Source organism: Pan troglodytes, chromosome 22 (assembly GCF_028858775.2).
Source record: "Pan troglodytes isolate AG18354 chromosome 22, NHGRI_mPanTro3-v2.0_pri, whole genome shotgun sequence".
NCBI classification, from domain to species: domain Eukaryota; kingdom Metazoa; phylum Chordata; class Mammalia; order Primates; family Hominidae; genus Pan; species Pan troglodytes.
In genome coordinates, this window is record NC_072420.2 from 44,345,193 (window position 1) to 44,364,279 (window position 19,087).

Here is a 19,087-nt window from a genome sequence, read left to right on the forward strand (position 1 = left end):
GCCATGGGGCAAGTGCCCCTTGATACTGGAGCAGGATGTGGGGGCGCCTGGGTTGGAGAAGCCCCTGCCCACCTGGGTCCCAGGCTCACGCCTTCTCTTTGGTGGTGGCAGCCATGGGTGATGGGGATGGTTTTGCTGCCCCTGTGCCTTCCTGAGCGGCAGGGCCCCTGGGAGAGGAAGAGGAGGGGTGACCTGGGGAGCTGTGGGCTTGTCGGGGCCACCACAGCAGAGGGAGGGTGGGGGCAGCACAGGCGGCCAGGTCACCTGCCGCCCTGTGAGGGGAAGAGGAGTGTGTTGGGCCTGCCTGTCTGATACCGAGTTTGAAAAGGTCTTTCTTTGGGTGCATGGCTCCCCCCAGCTGAAGAATCACACACCAGGGGAAGCCACCCACGCCCCAGTGCCATGAAGAATGGAGCTGCCCGCGGAGGGGGCTGGTGCCTGTCACAGCTTAGCTCTACCTGGCCCTGAGCCAGGTCTCGAACCCCCCCATTCACGCAGGGGTGGGGGTGCCTGGACTCTTGGAGGCCTGGGATCCCTGATCTGGGCCTGTCCAAACTTGGGGGTGGCATCTCACTCGAGGCTCCTGAGCCATGGGTGGCCCATGCGTGCATTAATCGCTAGCGGCTCTTTGACTTTGTATGGATGTCAATCACCCATGCTGAGACCCTGCGCTGTGGCATGGGCCTTAAGTGGGGGCCGTGGCTGCTGTCCATCACCACGGTTACGTATAAACAGCAGCCATGATTGGGCCTTACGTGACTCCTGTAATGTGAGGGTCCCCTTTAGAACCAAACCCCACATGTTGCAGGGGCCCCAGCCCATGGTGGCCAGTGGACGAAGAGTTAGCTGCCTGTGGGGATGGGGGTTTCCAGAGCTGCTGCGGTTTGGGGAATGTCAACACACAACCCAGAGAGGAGAGGCTCACCTGTCCCCACCCGCCTGTCCCCGCCTGTCTTCCAGGTTACTGAGTGGCCGGAAGATCCACAGCCAGGAGGAAGCCTTGCAGGTAAGGAGGCCCTCTGGGGCCTGTGCGGGGCACATGTGCCGCTCACGGTGGGGACGGGAGACAGGCTGCCTGAGTGGCACCACTGCGTCATTTCTCCCCAGCAGTGACTGAACAGTCTGTACCAGTCAGGGGCCTCCAGCGATCAGCAGGATATGTGTGTGTGTGTGTGTGCATGTGTGGACATGTTTGTGCATGTGTGTGTGTGCGTGCATGTGTGCGTGTGTGTGCGCACGTATTGTGTGTGGATGTGTGCGTGTGTGCGTGCGCCCATGTGTGCACGTGTTTGTGCGTGTGTGCACATGTGCATGTGCGTCTGTGTGCATGTGTGTCTGTGTGCATGTGTGTGCATGTGTGTCCATGGCCGTGTGTGGGCATGGGTGTGCACACATGTGTGCATGTGTGTGTGCGTATGTGTGCACGTGTTTGTGCATGTGTGTGCATGTGTCCTGTGCCTGTGTGTGCATGTGTGTATGTATGTGTGTGTGTGTGCATGTGCACGTGTGTGAAGAGATATTGTAAGGCTGTGGCTTGAGCTGTGTGGGGGCTTCTGGGCATGTTTGGGATTTGCAGGGCCGGCTGTTGGGAAGGGCAGGCTGGAGGCTGGACACAGGAGCAGATGCAGCAGCCCAAGGTGCAGTTTCTTCAAAGTCCTTTTTCTCCGGGACTTGGAGACCGTGCGTGTCTTGCTAGCATTGAACCTTGGTTGAGTCATCTTAGTCTGTTGGGGCTGCTGTGACAAAATGCCTGAGACTGGATGATTTATAAAAAACAGAACTTTTGGCCGGATGCAGTGGCTCACGCCTGTAATCCCAGCACTTTGGGAGACTGAGGCGGTCAGATCACTTGAGGTCAGGAGTTCGAGACCAGCCTGGCCAACATGGTAAAACCCCATCTCTACTAAAAATACAAAAATTAGCTGGGCATGGTGGTGCACGCCTATAATCCCGGCTAGTTGGGAGGCTGAGGCAGGAGAATCGCTTGAAGCCAGGAGGCGGAGGTTGCAGTGAGCTGAGATTGCACCACTGCACTCCAGCCTGGGCAACAGAGTGAGCGAGACTCCATCTCAAAAAACAAAACAAAACAGAACAGAACTTTGTTCCCCACAGTTCTGGAGGCTGGGAAGTCCAAGGTCAAGGCACTGGCAGGCTCAGGGTCTGTTGGGGGCTACTTTGCTACCCGGACTGCACCTTGTTGCTGCGTCCTCATGTGTGGATGGCGGGGGGCTCGAGGGGCCCATGCTGCTCCCTCCAGCCCTCTCATCAGGCACAGAGAAAGGGGAGCCCTCATGACTTAATCATGCCCCAGAGGACCCCCTCTGAATATTGCCACATGGGTGCCATGTTTCAACATGCATTTTAGAGCAGACACTGTCAGACTGCAGCAGGAGTCCATGTGCTTTGGGCTGCGTTCCCAAGCAGCCTGGCGCTGCCTGAGTTTTGTCTTCACAGCCCAGGAGCCTGGTCCTGAGAATGGGCCACTGCAGCAGCCACTCCTCCCACTCGGAGGCCTTTCGCTCACCTGGTATTGGGTCCTGGGACTGCAGAGTCAGCTGACCCTGGAGCAGGGTCCAGATTCTGCTATGGACACGTGCTGGGTGGCGATGCAGCACGTGTGTGTGTGTGTGTGTGTGTTCACGCGTGCTACCCGCTCTGAGGCAACCGTGCGGTGGAGACAGTTTCTACGAGAGTTACAGAAAAGCCAACGTACAGAGGGGCCAGCTCCTCCCCGCTGCAGGACAGGCACGCATCTGTCCACCCCCCGAGGGGGAGGCCCTTGCCAGTCACCTGTGGGGAGCCACACAGTTTGGGCTGACAGTTTGGGGGGGATGGTGGCTGACCAGGTGGCTGTCTTCCCTCCGGGAGTGCCGCCATTGGGAACGGGCTCTGGGGGAGTGGGGTGTGACTGGCCGTGGCTGATGCTCCCCGTGCCACTGCCAGGTGATGGATCGGGGAGTGGGGTGTGACCAGCCGTGGCTGACATGTGACCGGCCGTGGCTGACGCTCCCCGTGCCACTGCCAGGTGATGGACTTGCTGCACTCTATGGGCCCCGACACCGTGGTCATCACCAGCTCCGATCTGCCCTCCCCGCGGGGCAGCGACTACCTGATTGTGCTGGGGAGTCAGAGGAGGAGTAAGTGCCCCCATCATGCACCGTGGCCGCCTCTGCTCTTCCCAGAGGAAGGTGTTCTTTGGGGCTGCAAGAATGTTTTGGGTTCAATAGCATGAAATTTAAGCCTTATCCAGCACCGGGATGACGCCCCCATTTTACAGACTCTCAGGGATCAGGTGGGATTCCCAAGACCTCACAGGTCACGATGAATGGCCTGGCTGGAACTGGCTTCCATGGACCCAGCATCATAGGCCTCCCTCAGAGCCAGGCGGGGTCCCTGAGTTCATTGGGAGGACGCGTCCACCCGGCTGTGCTGATTGTTTACACAGACACCACCTGGTTGATTTTCTCTGAACAGTGTGAAAATGACGCAGAAGGCTGGGGCCATGCACTAAGCTAGTGGCCGCGGGTTCATACCCATGGGCCCAAAACAACAGCTGTGACCTTGTTGCTCTATGTTTGGACATGGGAGCCTTGCGGGCACACACATAGGCACAAATGCACATATACTTGGGCACAAATGCACATACGGGCACACACGTGGACATGGGCACACATAGGCATACATGCACACATACACACGGGCACACACAGGCATACATGCACACGGATACGGGCACACGCACATGGTCACATGCACACATATGGACACATGCATACACACGGACACATGCATACACGGATTCACACATGCAGACACACGGACACACATGCATACACGTGGACACACGCACACACATGCACACACACTCGGATGCGTCCAGGTACATCCTAGTTCTTCACGCCGTTGTTACTCTCGGGAGTTGCACAGCGACCCCCGAGGCGGCCTGACCGTGTGGCCCTCTGAGGGTGCAGTCTTTCCCTTTCCCTTGCTGCGGTGATGACCCCATGCATGCCCTGAGCCCCCACGTCCTGAGCAAGGCCACCTTGTGCTCTGCCCCTGTGACCCTCCCTGCCGCTGTGCCTGGGAGTATCAGGGACGGGAGGCTGGCCCTGACAGAGGAGCAGCAGATCTCAGTGACCTTGCCCATCTTCTCCCTCTAGGGAATCCCACTGGCTCCGTGGTGATGGAACGCATCCGGATGGACATTCGCAAGGTGGATGCCGTCTTTGTGGGCACTGGGGACCTGTTTGCTGCCATGCTCCTGGCGTGGACACACAAGCACCCCAATAACCTCAAGGTCAGCCACACGCACCACTCCCCTCCTCGCCGACTCCCACGGCACCTCATGGGGAGCAGGATATGAGAGTCCTGGTGGGGGGTCTCTGCTGAGCTGACAGGGCATGGCCCTGAGTGCTGGCCCCAGTTGCGGGGGAGGGCAGTGGCCGGGCCATGACAGGAGTTGCACCTGTCACTCTGACATCGCCTCCCATCTCCCCTTATTTGGGACCTAGGGATGATCAGAGTCTGTGAGGGCTTGGGTGACAGATGTTTCAGAGCAGACCCACGGGGGTCCCACCAGGATTCAGATGCCACCCGCTTGGCGTTGGCGCAGGGCTGTGGGATGCATGGAGCTGTTGTGTCCTTGGTGACTTGGGGGCTGCTGCGGAGGAGTGGCACCCTGCAGCATTTCCCACAGTGTGACCAAGGCAGTGACCTGAGGGACGGAAAGGCCGGAGCCGCCCTTCGGGAACAGTAGGTGGGAGGCTGAGGACGGGGGTCCAGGCAGGTGTGGAGAGCCGTCTTTCTGGGCGTTTTGTCTGGATGTCTGCCTGCTTTTCAAGTTTGTAGAGATCGGGTGGCTTTGCTTAGACAGTGGGGGGAGTGGGACTGTTGGGCGACTGACATGGCAGGCTGGGATGTGGGGTCTCGTGAGCCTTTCTCGTGTGTCCCATGGGTAAGCACACAGCTCAGCGGGGACAGAGGAGTTTTGTTGCAACTGTGGCGCTCAGATCCGTGACCTCCCATGCTGCATGCAGCAGAGTTGCTTGTGGCCTCGGCAGGTGGTTTTGTCAGCCGAGTCCGCGGATGCCTGGAGTGTGTCTTCTTACAACACCGTCCAGAGCCCTGCTGTGCTCTGAGGTGGTCCCCAGCCCCTGGGCTCAGCCCCCAAAACTCCCCTGGGTACTTCCCACTGCGTCTGCAGTGGGTTCAGGTGGGAGGGAGGGGCCTGCCATCCCTTTGGAATGTGGGGCAGGGCGGGGGTGCCATGGGAGCGACAGGAGGAAGACAGGACACCTCTGTCACTATTGGGTGTGCTGGGGAAGGAAGAGTTCAGAGGTCAGGACCTGCAAGTGGCTCTCCCTGTGCTGTCTTTGCTGGGCCGCTTAAGGGGCCACGTGTCCCCCGGGGTACACCTCCTCCCCAACAAGTCAGTTTCAGCTGAGTGTCCTGGTGTGTAAAATGGAAGAGGTGGACTGAGGCCCTTTGCCTCCCATGGGACTAGCCCTCTTCACACCCTGAGCTGGAATGCACAGCCCCCTCATTCCATCCCTTCTGGCCCCTCAAGGGCAATTAAACAGGGCCATTAAGTAAGCCTGCCGTGTTTAATTGGTGGTGCAGGGCAGTGGAAAAGTGCCAGCTGGCACCCCGAGGAGGCCTCACTGCCAGGCCGCCCAAGGTCACATTCTGGGTTTGGCCAGCCCAGGGTTGTGGAGTCGGGGAGCGAGTTCCCCGTGCTTCCCCAGCACCTTTGACTCTGAGGCATCACTGAGTGATGATTGGCTGACTCTGAGGCATCACTGAGTGATGATTGGCTGGGCTTTCGGCAGGAGCACTTCCCCTTGTAGACTCGTTATAAGGAGTTAATTCTGGGAACTCCTACCAAGCTCCTGCTGCCTGCCAAGTTCTATGCAGGTCACGAGGCTGTCCCTTCTGTGAGCCATCTCTTGTCCAGAGCAGGTAGCTGGGACCAGGCATCTGCTCAGCCCTCCGGGCTCTCCGTGGTGGGCAGTCCGCAGCCTGTCCTCCAGGGTTCAGCACGTGCATTGGCGGAGCCGGCTCCCCGGTGGCTCGGAGAGCAGGACGGCCCTTGTGTTCCCTGGAAATCCCCTCCTGGCAGCAGTGGGCACGTCGGGTGTTGTGAGTGGGCCAGGGGCACAGCAAGTCTCTCCTCCCTGCAGGTGGCCTGTGAGAAGACCGTGTCTACCTTGCACCACGTTCTGCAGAGGACCATCCAGTGTGCAAAAGGTATGGCGGCCGGGCTGCGTGGGCTGTGTGGGCTGCGTGGGCTCCTGGCTCCCGAAGTGGGTGGGAGAGAAGAGCTGGCACGTGCTGGTTTTGAAGGTGTGATCGGTGTCTCCTGCTGACCTCACCTCTGGGAGTGGGGGCAGCAGCGGGAGCCCCTCTGAGATGGGAACTCAGTGCTCTCTGCCTGCCCCGCAGCCCAGGCCGGGGAAGGAGTGAGGCCCAGCCCCATGCAGCTGGAGCTGCGGATGGTGCAGAGCAAAAGGGACATCGAGGACCCAGAGATCGTCGTGCAGGCCACGGTGCTGTGAGGGCCGCGCCGCTCGCCCGTGACACGCAGCGCGTTGGTGTCTCCGTGTTTGTCCCTGTGAAAACATGTAACGTCTGCCTTAGAGCCTTGACCGAAACTTGATATTTTTTTCTTTCATGAGTGTCCGGCATTTGCTGGTCTTCATTGTGAAACGTGCCAGTCGTGCTTTGTGAAAAATAACAAAGTGGTCACAGAAATTTGTGATCTGAAAACCCAGCTCCCTTCCCCACAAGGCTCCTGGGCCTCCAGGAAGACGGGCCCCTGTTTGCCATCTCGGGGGTGTTCCATGTGGGAGGGTGAGTGGGTGAGGCCGAGCCTGCTGCGCGTGGAGCCTCGAGTGGGCCCTGGCTGCCACTACCGCACAGAGGCCGTGTCGCGCGTGGGCTGGGCCTGGGTGGCCTCTGTCTTTGCATCTCTGAGAAGGAGTCGGGTGGTAACGGTTGGGGTCAGGAAGAATTCTGCCAAGTATCTTTACTGTCATTCTGACCATAGCCTCTTTGTTCCTGCATTCGAACTTTTGTTTCTTACTTTGCTGCTCGTTTAGTCCCTGGGGATTTCAGATCTTAGGCTGTTGTTTCACCGTATGGGAGGGTTGATGTGAGCTTGCTTGGAGGCACACGGTGCAGCGTCAGGGACCTTCCCAGGCCCCAGCAAATTCAAGTTGGTCTGCAGACCTCTCAGCTATCCGCGGGACCTCCTGTAACCCATCGGCATCTTCCAGGAATCCGCTGAGTGACTCGAGGAAGATGCTAACGCAGTAAGGTCCGTGCTGGGCCAAGAGCAGCTTTGAAGCTCCAGAGAACCACCCCATCAGGTTCCTTGTGGAAGCTCCCCTCATCCGTGGTGCAGCAGGCTGAGCACTGCGCGTTTGCCACGTGCTGCCCGTGACAGCACATTGAGCCACAGCATTTGTAGACAGGACAGAGGGGTGCCTGCCCCTGCTGGCACATTTAACCCTTGTCCCCTGACCTCAGTTCTGTGCCCCACCAAATGCCCAGGGGCAAGAGGCCACCCTGGAAGCTGCCAATCTTCCAAGGTGGGTGTGGGGCACGGTGGGGGCGGGCAGCTCCCAGGCCCTTGGGCAGGCTGGGGTGACGGCAGAGGCCACAGCACCAGCTCTGACAAGTCCCATCATCCTCTGCTCAGCAGTGACCTCCCTGGCCCCACTTTGCCCAGAGTTTGGGGTTCCCCCCAGGTATAGCTATAGGCAGCAGTGCCTGTCCCTGGCCTGCCTTAATTTCAGCCACACCCCTGCAGCCCTGCATCCCAGCTCTGGGGTGTGCAGAGGTTTGTGTCTCCAGGGAACCCACGGCTGGAGAGAAATAGGGAGATGCAGGAAGTGGGGGCCCATGGGGCCCCTAGGAAGCGGACTCTCCAAGGGGTACCCCCACCCCGCTACCTTCCCCACGGACAGGCCCCTCCTGGAGCCCACACCCTCCTGTGAGGCCATTCCAGTGTCTTCTAGAAAGACTCGCTTGCCAGGAGTGCGTTCTTTGTTGAAAAATGCCCTGAAGCGAAAAGATGCAGGTTTATATGGAACCCCCACCCCCGCCCCCACTCTCCCACTCTGTTCGTTCTGAATGTCTTCACCAGCGTGCATCAGGGCGCCTGGCTCCCCCACCTCAGCCAGTGAGTCAGACACGGGTTTCGCAGCCATGTTTCTTGGCTCCGAGGACACGGGTGGCAGGCCCGTTGCAGCCCAGAGCCACTGGTCCCTACAGGGCGCCGCCACACCAGCAGGAAGGAGGATGGCTGTGTCCGGAGCCTGGCGGGGAGGCAGCCTCCCCAGTATGTGAGTGCAGGGATCCGCCAGAACCACCTGGCCCTCCGTAGGGCGTTTAACTGGAAATACCCTCACTGCCAAGTGGAGACTGGGGCGTGTGCCACATTGCCAGCCACCAGGAAAGCTTTTCTTTTTCTTTTCTTTTTTTTTTTTTTAAACACTAAGAGCACGTATAGCATGGGGGAAAGAACCTAAATGTCTCTCTCTTCTGTGAGCTGGTGAAAAACCCAGCATGAGAACGCAGTGTCAGGTGTGGGGCTCCTTCTGCCCGTGCAGTGGGTGTTACGGGCGGTGTGCCCTGGTGAGCAAGCTTTGATTCTTGGTTCTTTGAGCTCGTTTCAGAGGCTGAGTCCCCACATCAGCTTTAGTTCTTGGACTTCCCTGTATTAAGCAAGAATTAGGAGAATGGCTGTCCCTGCAGGTGCCTCCCGTAAATCCTGAGCTCTCTGGCGCAATCGGAAACTTCTCTTCTGTTTTCTTTGGCTGTATCAGCCGAACCAGGAGAGGCCTGGGCTGCGACTAAGGAGAAAGAAATCGGGGGTTTCTGAGAGCAGATGGTGCCTTTGTGGGTGCAGGGCTTTTGTGGAAATTGTCAGCCTCTACGGGCAGAGTCCGGCATCCCCTCCCCAGACTGCCTGCTGTCAAACCACGGAGCAGCTGGGGCCTGCCCTGTCCACGGCCCATTTCCACCCGGGCATGTTCGTCTCTCATGACTTGGGCAGAGGCCCCTGGTGGCCTTCAGTTTCAGTTTCTCATCCAGGAAGGTAACCATGGGCATCGGCAGTGGGTTTCCCTATGGCTTGGATCCAGATTAGAATTGATCTTTGTTTTCACTTTCCATAGTTAATAACATGCAAAATAATGAGAAGAATTTATTTTAAGGTGACAGCTATACTGGTCCAACATCGCCTGCTTATTGTCAGGGTACAGAAGTTTAATACTTTCTTAATCCAGTTTTTCAAATTTCTCCCTGTAGACCGTAAGGATGAATTCCACAATAGGATCCTTTTTAAAATCGATTTTAAATTGTTGCCTAGTCCTGCCAAGGTTATTATGTGCATCTGTTATTTTTCCAATACATGTAAACAGTTGCAGTATGATGCTTTGTTTAATGTCCTGTTCTTAAGCTCGTTAGAGCCAGTTTTGAAACGTTTGGTCTTACCGTGAACGGAGGCTGGCTTGGCTTAGCCACGCTGATGAGTAAGTGAGGGATGTCTCCATCTTGAGATCACCAGGCAAGAGAGTTGCCTGCACCAGGTGAGAGGCCGAAGCCCCTGGGGTAACAGTCCCCACCGCCACCCAAGGTAAGACAATAAAAGCTATGTGGTTGAGCTCAGGCCTCTCGTGCCTGGTGTCAGAGAAGGCAGAGCCCACAGTAGGTGCCGGGTGCAAGGCCCTGGGAGGGCACTGGCCAGGGAAGGTGGTATAGATGGCCCTCAGATTGTGGGGCCCCGAGCAGCTCCCCACTCTGCCCGTCCACCTGCCCTGGCTCCAGCCTCGTTCTCTCTTTAGTTTAACTATGCAAAGAGAGAAGGTTGAGAGTGTTCTGGCAGCTGGAGCTCTTTTCCTTGTCCTGCCTGCCCTCCGATGGGGCCACCTGTGTCGGGGCAGCAGTGTCCATGTTTATGGAGATCAGAGGTGCCCCCACTGTGTGGCTGGACTGTACTCTGCTGCCCGGGTAGCCAGGAGTCTCTCCCTCTCTCCCCTGCCGCCTGCCTGGTCTCATGGGCCTCCTTCACACACCCCTCCTTGTGGATCGCCTGCCTGGGCCCAGAGCAGGGGAACTGGAGTTTGTGAGTGAGCAGAGCAGGTTATGTGCAGACAGGGAAACGAGAACTTTGGACCTGGCTTTCTGAGTCCAGCTGAGAGCTGTGTGGCCCCCCGATGCCACTCTGCCCGCCAGAGGGATGTGCCTGCTGAGCCTTTTCCTTCCACGCCGCCTCTCACTGCCAGGCCAGCGGCTTCCGCTGAGACTCGCTGGAGAGGCGGCTCCCGTGTCCGTCCACCGAGCACTCAGATGGATGCTGATCACCAGGGCCGAGGGGGCTCCCAGAAGGACCCCAGGCCCTGGGGAGGGTGGCTGTGGGAGGCCAAGTCCACTGCCCAGAAGTCTTGTCAGCCCTAAGCCAGGGAAGCCTGGAGCGTGGCCTGGCGGGTCTGGGTGGACACCGTCCCCACTCCGGACTCCCAGCACAGGGGAGGAGACCTGAGCCTGTGTGGCCCTGTAGCCCTGGGCAGAGCTGGGCCTGTCGTGTGTTCCTGCCTGGCAGGTGCAGGTGCTGGCCATCTGCAGGTGGAAGGTGGTGGAAATCTTGGATTTTTTTTTTTTTTTTTGAGATGAAGTCTTGCTCTGACACCCAGGCTGGTGTGCAATGGTGTGATCTCAGCTCACTGCAAACTCTGCTTCCTGGGTTCAAGTGGTTCTCCTGCCCCAGCCTCCCAAGTAGCTGGGATTACAGGCATGCGCCACCACGCTCAGCTGATTTTTGTATTTTTAGTAGAGATGGGGTTTCACCATGTTGGCCAAGCTGGTCTGAAACTCCTGACCTCAAGTGATCTGCCCGCCTCGGCCTCCCAGAGTGCTGGGATTACAGGCGTGAGCCAGTGCACCCGGCGGAATCTTGGAATTTTTATAGACAGCACCTCAGTTTCTGACTCCAGCCGCACACCTCCTGCCTCTACCAGCAGGGGTTGCCACCAGACCAGAGCCAGGGCCAGGTCCCTGGGTCCATCCCCCCTGGTAGGATGGACGTGAGCCATCCTTCTAGGGGACTTTTTTCAGTGTGCGACTCGTCTCTGTTAGGTGGTAGGAGCCAGTGTATGTGGCCTGTGCCACGCTCCGCAGTGCGTGGCTGGGCTCTGTGTGTGGCCTGTGTCCCCTGTCCCTGCAGGACCCAGCAGGCATCGTGGCGTGACAGCTGTGTCCAAGCCACTGCCCGGGCATCCCATCACCCACCAGGGTGCACGGTCTCTCCTGCTGGGGGCTTTCTGTCACATGTGTGTCTCCTGTCGACTCTGCAGTTTGTTCTCAGAGCAGAATGTTTCCTGTTCTCAGTGCGCAAAGACACTGGTTTTCAATCAGCGTCTAAAACCACGTTCCTGCCTTTCATTGCAACACGGTGTGTTCATTTGTTTAAAACAGAGTTTAATGAGTAAGTTTAGATGACTGGTCAATATCTTAAAAATTTATATTAGTAAGAAGTTCTTCCCGGAATTTTTCTTTCGATTCTGGCAGAATAAACAGGTGTTTTTAGTTTTCCCACTGTCTGAGCCAAGCAGGACCCTGTCCCAGAGCAAGAGATGTCCCTCCCATCTCTGACCCTTGCCTGGGACAAGCTTTGATGGGGGGCCCCAGCTTCAGGGCTGTGGTGGGAACAGCACCCCCAAATGCCAGCCTCTCCTTTCTTCCCATCCACCAGTTCACTGTGGGGCCATTTCTGGTCTTTGTGCAACAGGAAACCCATTTCTGGTGGGATATGCCTTCCAGTGCCACAGGGCCACTCACCCCATGCATCTCTGTCCTGCCCGTCAGTGCTGGGACGGACAGCAAGGGCAAGCCCAGTGTCTGGCGGATAGGTGGGTGGGAACAGAGAGGGGAGAATGCCGTCCTAAGCCTCTGCTTGGGAATCCCCCACACGACCTGGGTACTGCCTGGGAAACCTGTCCTAAGTAAAACTATGGGCCTCGCCTCTCCCACCGGCCTGCGAAGCCAGCATCTCCATGAAGGTGGATGGAAGCGCCTTTGTCCTCATTTTGAGCTGCAAGCTGGGTCAGCGGCTCTGAAGCCCTCGAGTGACTTTCTAACCCAAGGCCCAGCCCCTGGCAGGAGGAGGGTGGGCGCAGGGCTGGTGGGACAAAAAGAGGCCTCAGCAGGCCTGGCAGACCCTTCCAGTACATCCCACAGCGTGTCGAGCAGCTGGGAGAACCTGTGTCAAGCTCGAGCCGTCATAGGTCCCCATGAGGTGTCTGAAGCCCCTTCTTGGTGATGGGAGGCAGAGGTGCTGACGTTCTGGAGCATGGACGTGAGTCCTCAGCTGGCTCCGCGTGGGCCCTTGGAGGGTGCCAGGTGTGTGGTGACCTTCTGGATGCCTTTAACTTCATGGCTGCGTCATTCCTGATTTAGAACTTTAACCGGAGCTTCATCTAGTGATTGCAAAACCGGACCAATGGGAGGACGGTGGCGCAGCCCGCTCCCTCCGTGGAATGGAGCTCAGCTCTTCGGAGGCATCAAAGCACCTGTCGCCTCCGTGGTCCCACTGCCGAGGGAGTGCGGCCTCTGCAAGGTTCGGGGGTGGCTTCGTTTGCCTGGAGTGGCCAGCCCTGCGTGTGCCATGTGGATGTTTGTGAGCCTCGGTCCTACAGCACTGTGTAGGCTGCATCTGTTTCGTGCTGGTCCTGTTGACTGGTATGATATCCACAAATAAATATTTTCATGGCGGTCGTGTTGAGGCATGATGGTTCCTTCCCATCCCAGGAGCTCCCTACCTGTGATTGGCTGAACACCCAGTACCCCACCAGCCACGCTAGGGATTGCTGCTGGAAATGGTGGCAGCTGACTCCCTAAAAACCTCCCCTTTGGAGGAAAGAGCATGCCTTGCCCCTGCCTGCCGGGCCCAGGCCCCCTCCCATCCTGCACTCTGTTTTCTGCCTTGGGGGCTGGCCTGGGTGCCCCGGCATGGGCTTCCTGCAGGACTTCCCAGGGCAGAGCCCTGAGGGATAGGAGGCCTCCCTGTGCAATTCTGAGGCCCAGCTCTGGGTGTTGGCCAAGGGTGTCTGCTCCTCCTGGGATCCACCTGGCTCCTTCACACCTGAGTGGTGACGTTGTAGTGCCTCTGGCTGGGCAGATCTCGTGTTCCCTGACTCGTGCACCTGTGCGATAAACCCACAGACCATCTCCAGCAATGCCAGGCTGGTTGCTGTGTGCCAAGAACAAGGAGAAGGCGGAACCAGGGGCTGCAGAACCAGCCCCTCCCCAACGAGGCCCCCCTCTGGACGCCCCTCCCCATGGAGAACACCAGGAGCCATAGACCCCAGACCACAGAGCACACAGGGGAGGGCACGGGGCGGCTGGGGCAGGGTGTCTGCTGCCTCGTTTATGGGATTTGCTCCGCGTCTAGCACACTGCTGCCTGCAGTGCTCCTGTCCCCTGCAGTGGCTACTCTGGGCCTACGGGCCTAATCCTGGTTGGCATGAAAATGTCCTGAGGCTACTGTGACAAATTTCCACAAGCTGAGTGGCTTAAAGGAACACATTTGTTCTCTTACAGTTGCAGGGCTCTGTAAAAACAGACTGTAAAAACAGTCAGCAGGGCTGGTTCCTCCTGGAGGCTTAGAGGGGCTGAATCCGTTTCCTGCCTTTTCTAGTATCTGGAGGGCGCCTGCATCCCCTTGCTTATGGCCCCTTCCATCACCAAAGCCAGTAGTGTCACATCTTTCCACCTCTCCCTGACCCTGACCTCCGCCCTTTCTCTTAGAAGGACCCTGTGTGACTTTGGACCTACCTACGTAATTTAGGGTCATCTCTCATTTCAGGAACCTGAATTTAATCCCACCTGCAAGTCCCTTTTGCCAGGTAAGGTCACAAATTCACAGGGTCTGAGGATGAAGATGTGGACCTCTTTGAGGGCCATGATTCAGCCCACCACGTCTGGTGACGAGGGATGGAGTGTGTTCTGCAGCAGTGGGGGCCTATGCAGACCTATCCCGAAGTTCAAGGAAGCAGAGAGGCCGAAGAAAGAAGCTGCCCTTGGCCAGGTGCAGTGGCTCAACCCTGTAATCCCAGCACTTTGGGAGGCTGAGGCAGGTGGATCACGAGGTCAGGAGTTCAAGACCAGCCTGGCCAACATGGTGAAACCCCATCTCTACTAAAAATACAAAAGTTAGCCAGGCGTGGTGGCGGGCGCCTGTAATCCCAGCTGTTCGGGAGGCTGAGGCAGGAGAATCGCTTGAGCCCCGGAGGCGGAGGTTGCAGTGAGCCGAGTTCGCACCACTGCACTCCAGTCTGGGAAACAGAGCAAAGACTCCATCTCAAAAAAAAAAAAGAAGAAGAAGAAGCTGCCCAATCCAGTTTCTCAGAAAGAAACATTTAATAGGGACTTTGGAACAGAAGCCATGTCTGTGTCTGGGGCCCACCCATCACCCCCAAGCCTAGGGCTTATGTACCCCTAGGGAGGGGTGCGTGTGGTTCAGAAGGGATGTGCTGGACAGTTGAAGCAGACAGCATCCCAGTCATTTGCCCTAAGGGCAGGATTTAGGGTAAGTACCTGCCTTTACACAAGGAACAATAGATGAGCTGAAAATCTGAGAGGCCTTCCTAGAACTGGGGTTCATCAGACACCAACAGGGTGGGTTAGCCTCCAAGCTGGAACTGCTGTGGCGTGTCCAGGGGTGGGGCATGTGCTGGCTCGGTCACCTCCCCCTCCGAGGGTCTGAGCCAAATATCCAGCAGAAAACATGCTCGGCCCTGAAGCCTCAGCCACTGTGAGGACTCTGGCTGGGCCTTCTTCCCCCGATGGGTGGGAAAGGCCGGCCTCAAGTCCAGGACCTGCCCTTGAGGCCATGCTGGCTTAGGGCTTCAAATCTGGGTTCCTAGGAAAGGGGCTGGGCTCCAGTGGCATGGGGGTGGGGACGGCAGATGGAGGGAGGCTGGGAAGGGAGAGAAGGAACCTCATGGGCAGTTAGGATCCCGGGGCTTCTCTGGGGACACCACCAGCAGAGTGTGGTTGTTGACACCTCCCTGGGGCTCGGGGTCTTCCTTTGGCCCCAGTGAACACCTGTCACACACTCGCTGGGATGGACTGACCTTCAGGGTTTGCTGCCACCCGTGTCCTCCACCCTGGTAGGGCCTTTCCAAGACACTTGTGGGGACAGGCCGGGCCTGGCCAGCATCCGGTAGGCTGCACTTTCCGGAGGCCTCTGGGATTACAGGCCACCTCCCAGCTGGAATTCTGCCTAAATTACTGCATTGAGGAGATTCCCTCACAAGGTGCGGACTCAGGCTGGCCCTGAAACAGCCGTCACCTCCACGAGGCCGGCCCGGGCCCCTGCGCACACACTACACGGATGCACAGGCACACACACTCGTGGACACACAAGCATACACACACACACAGATGTGTCCAGACATCTAGTTCTTCACGCCCTTGTTACTCTCAGGAGCAGCACAGCGACCCTGAGGCTGGCCTGACTGTGTGGCCTCTGAGGGTCCAGTCTTCACTTTCCCTTGTTGGGGGGATGGGGCCCCATGGACGCTCTGTGCCCCAGTGTTCTGAGTGAGGGCACCCTGTGCTCTGCCCCGTGACCCTCCCTGCCTCGGTGCTACCCTTCCTGGAGGCGGGACACGGAGGTTGATCACTCCCTGAGTGGGAGTTGCGAGTCCTTTGCCTTCTTCCCCCGTCTCCTGCTTGTAGCCACAAAATGTGCTGCCCTGGGCCCTGCCTCCGGTTTCCATACGGAAACGGCACAGGCCACGCTGCCTCCCCTGCTGGCACCCTAGTCTCTGATGGAGACCGTGGCCTCTCCACCCAGAAAGTGGCCCAGGCCCCACCATCCCTGAGCTCTGTCTGCCTACGTCTCTGGCTGCCACTGACCCCACCAGCATCTTGGCCTCTCGACACACCCCCTCCGCCCTGACTCTGTGTCATACCCAGGCCTCACGACACACTCCTGGGCAAGGCTGCGTCGGCAGCGCCCTGGCCAGGGCTGTGGTCGGGCCATGGAGGGGGCCCCCTGGCTGAGACCACACCCTGTACCCCCAAAAGAGGTCATCCTGCCCGTGCCAGAAACCCCGTCAAGTACATGTGCACCCCTGGAGTGTGGGCGCAGAGGCCGGCCACAACATGTGCACCCCTGGAGTGTGGGCGCAGAGGCCGGCCACATTTAGCCAGTTGTACATTCATTCAGGCTGCAATTCTTTCTTATCCCTGGGCTCAGGGCCGCACCCAGACACACGAGGCTGGGCAGGCATGACTCAGCAGCCCTTAGGATCTGCGTCCTGTGATTTTCTCGAGGAGCACAAAGGTGAGCGTAGCCATGGGGGAGAATAGGGAAGGAAGAAGGGCCAACAGTGGCCGAGTCAGCTCTGCTTAGTCTAAACTGCCCCTCCCATTGCTCCCAGGCCGGGGAGCAGCCTCTTGAGCAGCACCGAGCCCCGCTCTTGTCCTTCCAGCCGGCTCTCAGGGGCTCACCCCCTCCCCACCCCCACAGTCAGCCTTGCGGTCAGCCTTCTCTAAAGGCAGCTCCACACACGTAGCTCTCCCTGCCCCACGTTGTCCACAGCGCTCCCTGCCCCCAGATCCCAGTGTCCCCGCCACAGCTCCGCACCGCTCCTTGATCTGGGCCTGCATCAGCATCCCTGGGTTATGTGGCTACACGTGCTGCAAAGGAGCCTGGGAAGTGTGTCTTTTCCATCTGTGCGAAATTCTATAGTTTTTCTCGCCCTTAAGGGAGGTGGGGAGAAGGATCCGGGCAGGGAAGGCCCGGCCCATCCCTGGCCACCTATGACACTGTAAGCCTCTTAGAGAGCGGCCATGCCTGCCTCGCTCTGCAAGCAGACCTGCAGGGTGCCTGGCATGAGGACATTCAGATGTGGGAAGGAGGGTGGAGGGAGAGACGACCTGGAAAGGAATGAGTGTGAGCTCAGTCGATGGTCAGGGACTGTGCCCAACCAGGGCCTGGCTGTGCCGTGGGGAGCTCTCGGAGCTCTGAGCATCCAAATGCTGGAGTCCTGACCCTGCCTTTTGTGGGATAGAAAATGGGAATTAACACCGCTTCTGGGCAGCTCAATTAGGAAATCTTAGATGCTCTACCTGGTAGTGGAATGATTAGATTACTCAAGCCTACAATTTTATCTCTTGCACAATTTGCATCCAATTATGTTATTCTGTCTCTAATCTAGTGCGAATCTAATCTCATCTCCATCAGTTGGCCCTGCTTCATAACGCACGTTTCCTGACAGCAGTTAGAGGAGAGACTGAGTGAGGCTGTGGTGGCCTCTCCCAGCTCCTTTGGGCTGGTAAGGATACTGTTGGCTTTGCCTGGCTCCCCCCACCCAGACCCTGTCTACACAGACAGAACCTCAGCTAACACAGAGCCTGGCTGCCCTGTTCTGCCAGATCAGGAACACATGGCCAGCAAAACCTGCAGGCACAGGGCGCGGCGGCTCACGTCCGTAAGCCCACCACATTTTGGGGCTGAGGTGGGTGAATCACTTGAGCTCAGGAGTTCAAGACCAGCCTAGGCAACATGGCGAAACCCCATCGCTACAAAAAACACAAATAATTAGCAGAACAAGGTGGCATGCATCTGTAGTTCCAGCTGCTCAGGAGGCTGAGGCAGGAGGATCACCTGAGCTAGGGGAGGTCGAGACTGCAGTGAGCTATGGTGGCCCCACTGCGCTCCAGCCTGGGCAACAGAGTGAGACCCTTGTCTCAAAAAAACAAAACCCAGGCCTGGAGTGGTGGCTCACGCCTGTAGTCCCAGCACTTTGAGAGGCTGAAGGGAGTGGATCACCTGAGGTCAGGAGTTCGAGACTGGCCTGGCCAACATGGTGAAACCTGGTCTCTACTAAAAATACAAAAATTAGCCAGGCATGGTGGCAGGCACCTGTAATCCCAGCTACTCAGGAGGCTGAGGCAGGAGAATCACTTCAACCCGGAAGGTGGAGGTTGCAGTGAGCCAAGATTGCACCATTGCACTCCAGCCCAGGTGACAAGAGTGAAATTCCATCTCAAAAACAAACAAACAAACAAAAAAAAAACCCTACCAGCTTTGGGAAAAGTGATGCTCGCTGAGAATTCGGGGTGGAGTATAGGAGACCCAACAAAGATGACACTGTCACTCGAGAATGAGTGACAGCGGGCTGGGGACCCGCAGCTGCCTGCTCAGCCCAGGGAGCATGCCTGCCTCAGGAACTTCAGAGTGAGGGTCTGCGCTCTCAGCGTGGGGCGGTTCCTTGCCTAGCATCTGTTGAGTGCATTTCCATCAGCCAGGGCCCCAGTGGAAACAGGCAGCACCCACAGGAGCAACTCAAGCAGCGTTTGGTGTCCAGCGTGTGGAAGCAGTGTTCCCTTTCAGGACGGGGCCCGCGTTACAAACGGGGAGCTCAGGCCGGGCCGTCCTGGGCTCCTGCACATTCTGGACTTTGCACACTCACCCCTCCACCTTCCCGTCCTACCTGTGACTTGAGCAGGCGCCCAGGCTGTAGGGCGGACTGCAGGAGAGGGGCTGCCCCTGGAGGGGGTTGTAGGCCTCTGCTGCCCTGGCTCCCCTTGCCGTTTTCATTTATTTATTTATTATTATTATTATCTTCAAGACAGGATCTCTCTCTGTCACCCAGGCCAGAGTTCAGAGGTGTGATGATGGCTCACTGCAGCCTCGACCTCCCGGCTCAAATGATATGATCCTCCCACCTCAGCCTACCAAGTAGCTGGGACTACAAGTGTGTGTCGCCAAACCTGGCTAATTTTTTATTTTTTGTAGAGATAGGGGTCTCACTATGTTGCCTAGGCTGGTCTCAAACTCCTGAGCTCAAGTGATCCTCCCACCTCGGCCTCCTAAAGCTCAAGCCATTTTTAACATTGCCGAGGCAGTTTTGGGGAAACATGCCTGAACGAACCATGAGTAAGACCTCCACATTTTCTTTCTGGCTCTCAGGGGTCTGGAGGGGAAGTGGCTCATGGCAGGTCCCAGCACGTAGGCCTCTGTTTTCTGGTTCATGTTCCAGGATGGGGAAGGACCTAAGCCGTCAGTGTC

General features: G+C 57.7%; 2 protein-coding genes across 5 annotated transcripts in view; both read left to right on the forward strand.

The window, feature by feature from the left end:
* The window catches only part of PDXK (pyridoxal kinase), a 41,201-nt gene extending 31,765 nt beyond the window's left edge, over nucleotides 1-9,436 (forward strand). For 3 of the 4 annotated variants that reach the window (XM_003949189.6, XM_063803470.1, XM_024352428.3), the window contains 5 exons: nucleotides 961-1,006; nucleotides 3,026-3,137; nucleotides 4,161-4,297; nucleotides 6,180-6,246; nucleotides 6,442-6,670. In XM_003949189.6, the coding sequence (XP_003949238.2) occupies nucleotides 961-1,006; nucleotides 3,026-3,137; nucleotides 4,161-4,297; nucleotides 6,180-6,246; nucleotides 6,442-6,554 (475 nt within the window). In that variant the 3' untranslated portion in view covers nucleotides 6,555-6,670. Of the gene's footprint in view, nucleotides 1-960; nucleotides 1,007-3,025; nucleotides 3,138-4,160; nucleotides 4,298-6,179; nucleotides 6,247-6,441 lie in introns of all 4 variants that reach the window. The other variant, XM_001145080.7, reaches the window with a different exon arrangement.
* Nucleotides 6,840-12,776, forward strand: LOC129138324 (uncharacterized). Its single transcript, XM_054675314.2, has 5 exons — nucleotides 6,840-6,986; nucleotides 7,528-7,589; nucleotides 7,811-7,993; nucleotides 8,912-9,038; nucleotides 11,591-12,776. Exons 1-5 carry the CDS (start codon nucleotides 6,840-6,842, stop codon nucleotides 12,320-12,322), a joined length of 1,251 nt encoding a protein of 416 aa, XP_054531289.2. The 3' UTR covers nucleotides 12,323-12,776.
* Nucleotides 12,777-19,087: the final 6,311 nt, after the last annotated feature.

Coding starts and splice junctions, on each gene's coding strand:
- LOC129138324 (XM_054675314.2), top strand. CDS start 6,840: ATGTGGGAGGGTGAGTGGGTGAGGCCGAGCCTGCTGCGCGTGGAGCCT. Junction 6,987..7,527: donor CTCTGAGAAGGAGTCGGGTG/GTAACGGTTGGG, acceptor CCCTGACCTCAG/TTCTGTGCCCCACCAAATGC. Junction 7,994..8,911: donor CCTGGAGCCCACACCCTCCT/GTGAGGCCATTC, acceptor TTGTGGGTGCAG/GGCTTTTGTGGAAATTGTCA.